Here is a 12,967-nt window from a genome sequence, read left to right on the forward strand (position 1 = left end):
TCGAGCTGGTATGTAGTACTTCCCAATATGTAGAAATTGTTTTAATCATGTCAAAACAGTTTTGTTAGGCTTACTTGTGATAAGTAATTCCTATTAAAAAATATATATATATATACACTGAAAACACAATATCATACATGCCCTGAGCACCTAACTGCTTTGAAATACTGTAATGGCAAAAATATTAGGGCATTTTGATACAACTTATTTTCAGACTGATATCAGTACGGGGCCTCAAAACTTGAGTAGTCACAGATACCAGATACCAAATACCAATAACAGTATTACTTTTGATACGTAAAATTTCCCCAAAAAACAAATGACCAAAAATTTAAAACAAAGACCTACATGTCCCATTATAGAGTTTTCCCTTAAAATTGCATGAAATCCATGGCAATTTTCTATTCAATTTTCTAGTTTCTGATTGTAAAACAGCCACAGGAGGGCAGCGGATATTAGCACTGATACATTGAACTAAGACCAGATATCAGTCCCAGTACTCGCCCATCCCTACAAAATATAATAGTGTATCCTTTAGAAGTACTGATCCATTGGTAATACAATTTTCATTCTGTTGAATATGCTTATATTGAGGCACTACACCAGACATAGAACTGAAATGTACTGCACACACATACACACAGTTTTTGGAGTTTTGAGAGTTCAAACACAATTTCCATGTTTTTGTCTGTAGTGGAAGTTTTACACAAAATTGATGCATTATAAAATTGCTACAAACTACAATGTCCCTTTGGAATTGTATTGGAATTAATCCCCCAATCAATTAATGTATATTTGTGGTATAGGAGCCCAAGTTTGGGATGTTGACGACACCCATGGAGGCACCTCTAACCTGCATTGAAGAGGACCTGAAAGCAGAAGCTCTGCAGCTTTTCAGCATGGTAGGTGGACCTTGGTGTAATCAAGTATTGATTTGATTTTTTTTCCTTTACTTTTATGTATTCTTGTACAGGTGCTACGATTCATGGGCGACCCTCACCTGAACGGCGCACAGGAGAACATGTTTGGCAATTACATCATCCAAAGAGGTCTCTCGTCTCCAGGGTTACGGGACGAAATCTTGTCTCAGGTGGTCAACCAGGTGTGGCGAAACGTTAACGCTGACAATGCAGAGAGAGGCTGGCTTCTTTTACTGGCATGTGTCTGCAGCTTCGCTCCCTCACCACAGATGGATAGATATCTACTCAAGTAAAAGCACTGATGAAATGAATTTGTCACGAATCATACAATGTATGATGATAGCCATTATGGAACATTTCTCTTTAGGTTTGTTTCTGACCACGCTGCCACTGGTTGCCAAGCATTGCTGCAACATAGGCTCATCCAAGCCAGTCAGAAGATGCAGCAGTGTTCAGGCCCCGCCCCTGAGACTTCACGGACCTATCCGCTCTCACTGCTGGAGTGGACGGCCAACAGAAAGAAAGCTAACATGGCGTTACATGTGCATTGTTTTGATGGTAAGAAGAACATCTGGGTTGTTGTTGACGATGGTGTTGTTTTGAATAAATGCAGATTGATGAAGGGACTGTATGTTTCATTTAAACAATAATCTACTTTTGTTTAAACCCAACTGGCCAAATGATTCCTCTTCTTACTTAGGATCGTCATTCCTGTGTCCAGTTCACTCCTGGACTAGTGGCGAGGATTTAGCGGGAGACATCCTGCAGCACAGGTGCTCATTCAAAGTTGATCATTTTAATAAAGCCATCTAGTATATCCTCAAATAGCGTTTTCAGCTCTAACAGGCACAATGCTTCTTTTAGCATCTCTCCAAATACACCAGTTGGCTCTTTGAGGAAAAACACAATTTGCATTGTGGGGTTCTTGCAGGGGCGTTTCAGACTGGTGGAGAGGCAGTTCTGTCCTGATGAAGGAGCACGGCCAGTGGGTGGAATTAGCAGGTCACGACTATGTGATGGACCTGATTGCAGACCTGGAACTTCCAAATGACTTCCCAAAGCAGAAGAGCTACTTCATCATTAGTACTGACAACCCCACTAGAGTCAGAGCCAATACCAGCCTGTCAGTACAGCACAGGAACACCCTACAGATATGACCTAATACAATATTATCATCTTTGAAGCTTTTTTTTGTTTTCCCGACAAGCAAATGTCTTCATTTTTATTGCAGAACATTATTTGGGAGTGGCTTTGATTCAGATGATGAACCTCCACCTTCCCTTCCTCTGAGCGGGGGCTGCAGACCAGCCCACAGCCTGTCTGACTCTGATGGTTACCACAGCCACGGTGCGCACACACACACATGCATCATCACTGGTTGATTTATTGAATTGACTGTTCTTGACTATTTCGGTTTGTAGCAAGCCCTGATATGTTTGTTTTAAACTCTTGCTTACAGGGAGGTTCTCAGAGATAATGCAATACTATATTGTAACTTTAAAATTGACAAGAAAAACATGTGCACCAACCAAGTCAGTAGTAGTTATGCAGTTACACCTAATGAAGTGGCCAGTGAGTGTACCACAATGCAACGGATTGAAGCTGAGGGTCTTTCTGCTTTATGTGCAGTGGAATCTGATGCTTTCAGTGACGGTCAGACTCAGAGAGGAATGGACCGCTACCTGGACAGCTTGTTCGATCCCGTGCTATCTGACAACAGTATGGTAAGTGTCATGACTCGAGTCATGCAGGAGTAATGTTTGGGACTTGTGTTATGTCTGGGGTCACGCCTGGGTTAAACTATCATGACTGTGTTTTTTTTGCGGCAAATGTCTGATAGTTGACTTTATGTGAACTGATGATTTGTTTGAGGCAAATGTCTAATGATTGGTTCTATTTGTTTTATTTGAACTGATGCAATCGATTTGTAACTAGATGATTTCAAGACTCTTTAATCTCTCTATATGGTTAGAAACCAGTCAACATCCAATCAGATGATTCCATGTCAGTACTTGTGCCCACATGTCTAGCCACAACTAATGAGATTGATTGACTGTCTATAAACTGTCTGAGAAATGTGTGTGGTTGCCAGATTATTAACTCTGCTCCTCGGTGTTCCTACGGAACCCAAGGGGGCTAGACGTGTTTTTCGTTTTGTCAAGTTATGCGAAAAAATAGTTAAAACCTTATCTGTGTCTACGTTTTGGGATCCAACCCTTCAGCAAATCAACTCAACTCAACTTTATTTATAAAGCGCTTTAAGAACAGGCGTTGTTGTATACAAAGTGCTGTACATAAACAAACATCAGTTTTGCGGTAAGCAAGAACAAAGCAAACATTTTGAAGTGCGAATACAGGTCGTTTTTTTTTTTTTTTTTTTTTTTTTACAAGTAAATACATTTGACATCAGTAAATAAATAAGAAGTAGCGAATAAATAACTACATAAATAAGTAGACTAATCATCAAACTCATACACACCACAAAATACCAAGAACAAGTCTCATGGTGCGCCAAAAGCCAAAGAATACAGATGTGTTTTAAGACGTCTTTTAAAAGAGGATAACAAGGAGGACTTAATAAATATTTAGTGGTAGGTCGTTCCAAAGGGAGGGACCGGCAACAGCAAAGGCTCGATCTCCTCTCAGCCTCCGCTTAGCGCTCGGTACCTCCAATTGAGTCTGGTCTGCTGACCTGAGGAATCGGGCAGGTGTTTATGGGTGCAAGAGCTCGGCGAGATAAGGTGGGGCAAGACCATTGAGAGATTTGAAAACAAATAGAAGAATCTTAAAATGGATTCTAAATTTCACGGGCAGCCAGTGTAGAGAGGCCAGGATAGGGGTTATGTGTTCCCTCTTCCGGGCACCAGTGAGGAGACGAGCAGCAGCATTTTGGACAAGCTGGAGACGCTGCAGGGAAGACTGGCTGATCCCAAAATAAAGTGAATTACAGTAATCCAGCCGAGATGTAACAAAGGCATGGATTACCATTTCTAAGTGCTGCTGAGATAGGAGATTTTTTACCTTAGCCAGTTGTCTAAAATGAAAAAAGCTGGATTTGACAACAGCGGCAATTTGCCGGTCCAGTTTAAAGTCACTGTCCATCTTGACACCGAGGTTTGAGGCTGTTGGCTTCAAATACTGTGCCAGAGGACCCAAGTCGGCAGGATGAGAAGAGCCGCTGGGACCAAAGACCATCACTTCTGTTTTCTTCTCATTGAAGTTCAAGAAATTTAAAGCCATCCAGGCTTTGATTTCTTCCAGACAGGACAAAAGAGGCCTCAATGAAAAAGCGTCCTTTTTACTAAGCGGGACATAGATCTGACTGTCACCCGCATAGCAATGAAAAGAAATTCCACGTTTTCTAAGGATGGAGGCCAAGGGAAGTAGATAGAATGAGAACAGAATGGGCCCCAATACAGATCCTTGTGGAACACCATATGACTCGGAGCACCCAAGGCGAACACAGAATGTTCTGTTGGCCAAGTAGGATCGAAACCACTCAAGAGCACTACCACCAATGCCCACCTGGTGCTGTAAACGAGCCAACAGAATACTGTAGTCCACAGTGTCAAACGCTGCAGTCAGGTCTAACAGTATGAGACATACCTAGTCTCCAGTGTCATTTGCCAGGAGGATGGCATTAAAACTCGTAACAGGGCTGACTCCGTGCTATGCATCTTCTTAAAGCCTGACTGGAAAACCTCCAAGATGTTATTTTCCTCCAAGAAGGTGCTTAGTTGCATGTGTACCACCTTCTCCAGAATTTTGGAGATAAAAGGCAGTTTGGAAATGGGCCTAAAATTTGACAGCACACATTGGTCTAGACCGTATTTCTTCAGGAGTGGTTGCACCACAGCATGTTTAAATTGTTTGGGGACTACGCCAGAAGACAGGCTACTGTTGATAATAGCCAGAACTGAATTGCCGATAGTCGGAAGAACCTCTTTAAAGAAATGAGGGGGAACAGAATCACATGAAGAGCCAGATGGCTTAATCTGGTGGACAACATCATCTATAGATCTCAGGGAAATGACTTCAAATGAGTTTAGCACCACTGAGCCATGGACCTGAATGGAAGGGTCAGAAGTGATGTTGTTGGTGGTGAGTGCTCTAGCTTTGTCAATCTGATCAATCAAGAATTGAAGAAAGTTATTGCACATTTCAGGGGAAGAGTTTGTGCATGTAGGCTGAGGAGGCTTAGGTACTAAATCAATAGTTTTAAATAGTACATGTGGATTTTGATGGTTTGTCTGAATGATATTCGTGAGGTATTCTTTTTTTGCCTTTTTGACTGTATTCTGGTAACATTGCCCATTTTCTTTCAGGATCTGATAGGAGACCTGCAATCTGTCGTTTTTCCACCTTCGTTCAGCTTTGCGGCACTCCTGCATGATTTTTCATTGAACCAGGGCTCACGTCTGACTTTAGGTCGCACAGTTTTGAATGGAGCCACTGAATCAAGATACACGTGATACAGCGCTAAACAATTTCTTTTATCAAGAACCCTAAATTATAATGAATTAAACCAGAACATCAAAGCAAAGTCATACTTCCTGTTAGAGGGAGATAATTAATGGATAAATAATATGAGCCTCAGCTAATACAGTACAGTATATGGAAGGAAGAGATGAGATTAGGTTACAGTGTCACCTACCGTAATTTACTGTTGCACAAATTGTTCATAATGCACAATATATACAAGCCTCATGGGTTTTTTTGGTTGGAGTTACTGTACATTTCAAACGAAAAGAAACTAACCTTACGCCTCATCGTACTAGAGCTGTCGAAAGAATCTGATGCTGCGTTCTCACCAAAAGCGAGGGACGGCGATTCGGCGGCGCGTTTGCATTGTAGTCAATGGAGTTCGCGCGCAACGGAACGAAAGTGCGTGGGGCGGCGCGGAGGACGCGGTGCGCGGCAGCGAAAATCCGCACATTCGCGACGAAAATCCTCACATTCGCATATTCGTCCTAGTTCAAAAAATTGAACTTTTTTCGCGTTTCGCCTCGCGGTAGCCAATCGGCTTCGAGTACGGGCCACGTCACACACAGCGTCCTCTCTATTGTCACCCCGAGCGCAACAACACGGCCAGCCGTGACAGAATGATGATCAAGAAAGTGCTGGTGTGTCTGTTTACTTGCTTTTGAACTGTACCGAGTTAGCAGCGGAGCTATTTTTAGCTCAAATGCCGGCCGCCCGATTGCCACTAAAAAAGCAAAAGTGCTATCACGTACCTCAAAAAAGGAGAAAGTAGTGCCACGGCTGTTTAGTCCCAGGAAAGAAGTGAAAGTAGTTGGCGGTGCTCACTTTTTGTTGACTCGCTAAAGTGCTCCACTTGCTTGGTCACCAAGGTGAGCACGAAAGCGCGAATGAGCAGCAACCGTTCCAAAAACACTCCACGCGGTGAAACGCTCGCGAATGAAGCGTTCCAGTTCGCCTTTTCGGATTTGGTGAGAACGTAGCATTATCCTTATATTTGTTATATATTCTTACTTTAGATGAGGGCTGGGCCACTTCAGATTTTTTAAAAAATGATGGCATGTTCGTACATGAGTTAAAAAAAAAAAAAAAAAGTTCAAATGTGCACTTTATATAGGTATATAAAATTGTTCATTTTAAATAATAAATGAATAAATTATATAACTGTCTACATTTTATATACTATAAAGAATTATTTTTTAAATATATATATATATATATATATATATATATATATATATATGTTGAAATAATACATTCTTTTAATAAAGTCATTCAAGTGCTCATAATGATTTTAATTTTCTTTTTAATTTTAGATGGTGTTTTTTTATTTATTTTTTATTTTTTTTTACTTTTAACTATTTTGTATTTGACTATTTTTATTGTATTTTATCGTATTGTTTTTATTATGATCAATTTGACCTGTGAAGCACTTTCTGACCTTTTGTCTTTAAAAGGTGTTATATAAATAAAATTGATTACTTACTTGCTTATCAATATTTAGGTGATCTTATTTAATTTGAGATTTTTGGAAGCATCTCTTGCATTGGATGTCTTTAGATTGTGCAGGCGTCCCTAACATTGTGACTGGCTGGCTGTGGATATGCCCCATTACAGTAGTCGAGTCGTGCGACAATGATGTCTAAATATTTACTGGTGCACCTCTTCCAGTGTTTACGGTATTCCAGGGGTATCTTCAGTTCCCCCGTCCCGGGTAGCACACGGCAGTCTCCTCTATAGTACCTGTTCATTAACTCTTTACTAAACCAACATTTTTCTGCACTCTTCATGTCTCCTGATGTGCCCTTCGTAATTCCCGCTGTTTGTCCGGACATGAAAAGGCTGGAAGTTTGTCAGCAAGAATAAAGGGAGGCGGTGGCATCAGCATCTCAGAAGGAGGAAGAGGAGATGGGGAGAGTAATTTAGCCCCGAGTAGGTCGTATCCTCCCGGAATACACCCTGGAGGTAAACATTCTAAAAAAAAAAAAATCTTTTTACTTCATATTTTCTTTCGCCTTGTTGATACTGTAATTGAGCAAACATTTATATGTTTCTACTATATATACATAAGGTGTGTTAAACTTCACGAATTTATGGAATCAAATCAAATTTTTATTAGCACTTCTGTTGTTTTGCAATTCACCTTCATGTGACACCCTTTTCTTTTCCAGTTGCATTAATTATTAAGATTTGTGGGCTGGCTAAAATGTGTTGTCAGTGTAATGAATGGTGCAATTTTAGACGTATGGATATTACATACGCTGCTAATTTTCAAATGTAACCTCACCATTTATGATTTTTTTTTTTTTTTTTTTTAGAATTGAGTAGAATCTGCGTTGTTTTGTTTTTTTTCTATATTGGGGATATTCAAATTCAAATTGGCTTTGCCTTCTTTCTTTTTTTTAACCTCAAGAGAATCTTAAAATAAATACATATATGATTGGATGTGTGAATTTATTCCCACATTATTCAAGGTAGAGTGTCTTTGTGATATTTAATTGAAAGGTTTTAACTGTTCTTCATCAAGTTTAGCAACTGTAATGGGCACTGTTCCTCCTCATGGTTAATGCATTGACAACTATTCAGTGTAAGCACACATGGCCCACCTGATCTCCTTCACTCTCATTCCCTCTCAAAATTAAACGCTCATTTGGTTGCTGCCAGTCTTTCAATAATGTGTATATGTGAATGTGTATGTTTGTATGTGTGTTTTCATTTCAGATGCATGTTTTTCTACAACTATTTTTTTCCATGTGACTATTCTAATGGATAATGTGGAAGTGGTTAACTTAAAATGTGGTTAACTCTTTCTGATGCTCACAAAATCTATGGTTGAACATTTTATAGCCGTAAATACTGTATGTATGTCCCTTTCACAGATGACCATACCAATTTCAATATTCCGTTTAAACGTTTCCTAATGCTTACATGTTCCTTGCTGCTCCTCAAGCTGTGCCAGTGCTCCCAGTAGCGGGAGGGATGATGCCACCTATCCCTACCATGCCCATCCCCTCTCACCACCATCACCATGAACAACACCAACAGCAGCAGCAGCCACAACAATACCACCAGTACATCCGACCCAAACACCCTTCACATCATCCGACTTCATCCACTTCCACACATGCACCCCCCAGTCAAATTTCCACTCATGCCCCACCTGAAGCCCCTTCTGTGGGCCCCACTGTTTCCCCTGATCCTGTGAGTGCTACTGATGTAGCGTCACGTGGCACCGCTGTCCAAGGTTTAGTGTTGCCTCCACTTCCACCCATGCCTGTAATTCCAGGCTTACCTGTTTTGACAGGTGCGTCACCTATAAATAGTGTAGTGTTTGTTTGTTTGTTTGTTTGTTTGTTTTTTAAGCATGTGTGGCTTTGGGGCATGATGAAGTAAGTTGTGTCCAACAGTATTATATGTAGTGGGATTTAAAGCCCATCTATGGTGTGTTCTAACACTTGCTGTGATTATTCACTTGTTTTTTTTTTTTTCGTTTGCTGTGCTCAGTCTACTTCCATTGTACAGGAACATGAAGTATTTTATGTGGTTGTCCTTCAGAAACAGAGCAAGCAGTACTGACTCAGCAGCAGCAAGCCATTATCAACCAGCAGGCCATCATTCTGGTACAGTGATTAATATAATGGAAACATTGATTGTTCTCATTACTCATTTGAACACATTAAAGCTGTAACCCGTTCCTGCTGATAGTGTTAATTTTATCCACTATTTTTAAATGTAGTCTGTTTTAGTCCAGTTTCAATCACGCTTGTTAGTTTTTATCATAGTTAGTACCTCATCCTGTTTTTATTCAGTTTTTAGTCGATTATAGATCTAGCAATTTAGGGGCCTATTCACTAAAGGTTTGCACCGCCTTTGCACGGCGCTAACCGATAAAAATGGAGCAATCCGGGAGCACCTAATTCACTAAACACGCACAGATGGGGAACTCCGTCACTCAGTGCTATGCCAACCAGAATGTGCCACGTTGCGCCGGTGTTATTTGCTCATATGTAAATTTGGTAATTTGCATACATTTGACGCAAAATATGCCCACCCCAATGCAAATTAGACTTATTGATATGCAGCGTCTAATTCACTAACGTCAGCGCAAATAGCCACATGTAGTTTGTAGTTTTTAGTTCAAATAACGTTTATGGAAAGCATGTGTTAACCTGACGCAACCTCGAGTCCGGGATCATGACAGCAGAGCGTGCCATTTGCGGCACAACATGCACGGGGGAGGGAGGGTGGGAGGGGGAGAGATGTAGTGATAGAGATAAGATAGATTTGTCTATGTTAGTTTAGGACAGTGTTTTTCAATTCTGGTTGTCAGGCCCCCCTAGCCAGCCTATTTTCCATGTCGACCAATTCCCAATGCAGCTGTTTCCAATGACAGCTAATCAGCCAGCTCTGTAGAAGCCTGATAACGATCCTCACCTGCGTTGCAATTGGGAGACATGGAAAACATGCTGGATAGTGGGGCCTGAGGACCGGAATTGAGAAACACTGGTTTAGAACAACATAACGTAACCCGGGCTGATTGGCAATTGCGGGGAGGCATTTTACGATCATTGTTACGTGCCAGATGCATACTGTATGCCCACGCCAACTTCTGAGAATATATATTTAAAAAACGATCGCACCAATAATTTGTACTTTATGAATGAATGACGTCGCTGTCGTCCTCTCTGCTCTGTACAGCTTAACCCCTATATTTTTGTTTTGTCAGCAAATTATGTTGAACATTTCGTATCTAAAACCACTTCACATAAAATTATCTCTAATCTTTTTGATGAAAAACAACTTTACACACAATTGCAGTGTATCAACAAGTGGCTGCTATGGCTCCATGCTATGCGCTAGCAAATTCGCTAGCATTAGCTAGCTGTCGGATTAACATTATTGTTCTAACGTTATAGCCGTACGATGAATGTTATGTTATAACTAGTGTTGTTCCGATACCGATACTGGTATCGGCAGAGGTGCCGATACTGCATTAAAACAGTGGTATTGGTATCGGTGACTACTCAGAAGTAACATGCCGATACCATTAATTCCAACGCTAATATAGGATTTTGGATCTTGTGTCTTGCTCGTGCACGACATTCACTGATATGTGACATGTTCACTGCATGACGATCTAAGATATCCTATTGGCCCTTGAATGCTCTGAACCAATAGTAGGACAGTTTTTTCATGTTGAGGAAAAATAAACTTAAAGGAAGGCACCTTTAATTTTACATGTATGGCTTGATTGGCAGTAAATAGTTAGTTTAGCTACGAAACATGCATAAGAGCTGAAGAATACACCCCAATATTGATTTATTTAACTTTTTTCAACATAGAAGTACTTCCGTGTTGGAACGCCCTCAAGTGGTGACGTAACAAGTGTGTATACTCGCTTGGCGAACAGTAGTTCACGCAGACAGAACGACGAGGAAGACACAAACGTCACTTATGCCTTACTGTATTGCAAAATTTTGCAAGGTGTCGTCAAGGAAAAACCCGCGAGGAGCACACTGGTATGTTATCCCCCCCCAAAAAAAAGACTATTTGCGTAGAAAATGGCTTGCTCAGTGCTGTCGACCTCCCGGCAAGGACAAGCAGGCGCGGACGTTATGTTTTATTAGCTCGTAAGTTGTTTATAGTTCACAAATTGACCATGTTCATAATCTTATTTTAACAAAACATTTATTGAATGTGGATTAGTGTCATTATCATCGGCATGTGCGACGTACTACATTTGTGTTCTGTCCCACTGTTCTTCCTGTGGTGCATTCCAGTTTCATTTGCATTTCTATTAATTTCGTTCGGATCCCAACCATTGATAACCAGCCTAGGTAACGGCGTCTCGCATTTCCTTACTTCATTTTGTCTATAAATAAACACGGTTAATACACAACCTTCTTGCAAGCTTTCGTTTACATCATCGGGACGCTACGCAAAAAAAGAAAAAAAAAACAGCTAGGGGAGGTTGGGCGCTGTAACGACGATACATATAATTTTACTATTTTTTTCTTTTTCCTGAAATAGTTTGTCAGTTCCACACGTTTTGCATTGCTCGTGCTGTGTGTCACTTTACCTGTTGGATATTGGCTCCTCCAAGACTTTTCTTCTTCACATCTTTCATCGCAACCAAAGCTATCCTGAGAATGTCTATTTAGTATTGCCATGTTGAATGTCTGATGTTCCAGGATGCAGTTGAGATTGTCCGCAAGGAACCGATCCTCGATTTCTTTTATTTCCAGACAGCACACATTCATTAGCGGATGGTCCATTCCTGCAGCTCCCGCACGAGCACCACTCACACCGCCTGATTCACTCGTTCATTAAAGTTTATTTTGTGCCCGAAAAGACCATCTGGCGCCACAACTTTCACATCCAAGGCAGACTTTCCTTCGGTAGGGTTATTTTGTCGTGTTGGCTCGAAGCGATAAGGTTTAATCCTTCCGGGTTTGACGCTAGATGCACGGCTGCGTTTCATAGTGCTTCGATCGTGTAGCGTTTACACACTAGTGACGTAAACATCCGGGTTATTTAGTCACGTGTAACAAACATGCCGGCGTTCGATTCATTTTAACATCGGTTTAAAAGTTATTAAATGTACATAAAAAAATAATCACGTCACCAAATTAATTATTGAAAAAGTAGCAACTTTTTGCTGCTAAAAATGGATCAATAAGTAAAGTGTTCCTTTAAGTATCGGTATGGTATCGGTATCGGCCGATTCTGCAAAGCTGGGTATCGGTATCGGGGGCCAAAAAACGGTATCGGAACAACACTAGTTATAACTATAATTTACCTTTTGCTATTTTTTTAACTATTTTTTATTATTATAATTTACTATTTATTTTTTTTAATTTTTTTTATTTTAACCTTTCACCATGAATCCACCTCCTGTGTCCCATGTGTTTGTGTATGTTGCATTCGCTCGCTGCAGATTTGAAAGGGTGTGTGTCACATGACAGTGCCACAGTCACAGATTGACAGAGACAAGATTTTACGAAATTATATAATTTTCATCTTGTTTTTGTTCATGAACTAAAATGTCCATATATTTTAGTCCAGTTTTCATTAAGTGACATACATTTTTGTCTCGTCTTCATTAGTTGACGAAAATGCATACTGATTTAGTCGCAGTTCTTGTTTATTAATGAGGGTTTTAATGTAGTCTAGTTTTAGTCTGGTGAAAAATGTGTGTTGACGAAATTAACACTACCTGCTGATCTCTTTCTGAATTTGAAATTGAATGATATTTTCAATGCGATAGGTGATTCTACCAAAATTTGGTCAGTGTCATATTGAGCAAGCATTCATATCTTCATTCGTGCAAAGCAAAGCCTCACATAACGACTACCGGGTAGGTCAATATTTTGACCTCTTTGATGGTCTCCGTGTGTTCTACAGGCCCAGCAGATGACCTTGCAAGCTATTGCAATCCAGCAGCAGATGATATCCTCCTTCCCCGCTTCTCAGTCTCCGCCGCTACATTATTCCACACACTCACCGCAACACTCTCGCACACCCAGCCCAGTAAGCAGACACACACCCGCTATAGTATACTTTGCTGT

The 12,967-nt window shown here is 40.6% G+C and overlaps 1 protein-coding gene across 2 annotated transcripts in view; it reads left to right on the forward strand.

The window, feature by feature from the left end:
• myo15aa (myosin XVAa) overlaps nt 1-12,967 on the forward strand; it is a 61,999-nt gene that overhangs the window by 28,589 nt on the left and 20,443 nt on the right. Inside the window, exons 28-37 of one of the 2 annotated variants that reach the window (XM_077539919.1) lie at nt 807-902; nt 974-1,209; nt 1,288-1,478; nt 1,642-1,693; nt 1,852-2,043; nt 2,152-2,267; nt 2,550-2,644; nt 7,241-7,364; nt 8,955-9,019; nt 12,804-12,929. In XM_077539919.1, the coding sequence (XP_077396045.1) occupies nt 807-902; nt 974-1,209; nt 1,288-1,478; nt 1,642-1,693; nt 1,852-2,043; nt 2,152-2,267; nt 2,550-2,644; nt 7,241-7,364; nt 8,955-9,019; nt 12,804-12,929 (1,293 nt within the window). Of the gene's footprint in view, nt 1-806; nt 903-973; nt 1,210-1,287; nt 1,479-1,620; nt 1,694-1,851; nt 2,044-2,151; nt 2,268-2,549; nt 2,645-7,240; nt 7,365-8,954; nt 9,020-12,803; nt 12,930-12,967 lie in introns of both variants that reach the window. The other variant, XM_077539923.1, reaches the window with a different exon arrangement.

This window comes from Festucalex cinctus, chromosome 1 (genome assembly GCF_051991245.1).
Source record: "Festucalex cinctus isolate MCC-2025b chromosome 1, RoL_Fcin_1.0, whole genome shotgun sequence".
NCBI lineage: Eukaryota > Metazoa > Chordata > Actinopteri > Syngnathiformes > Syngnathidae > Festucalex > Festucalex cinctus.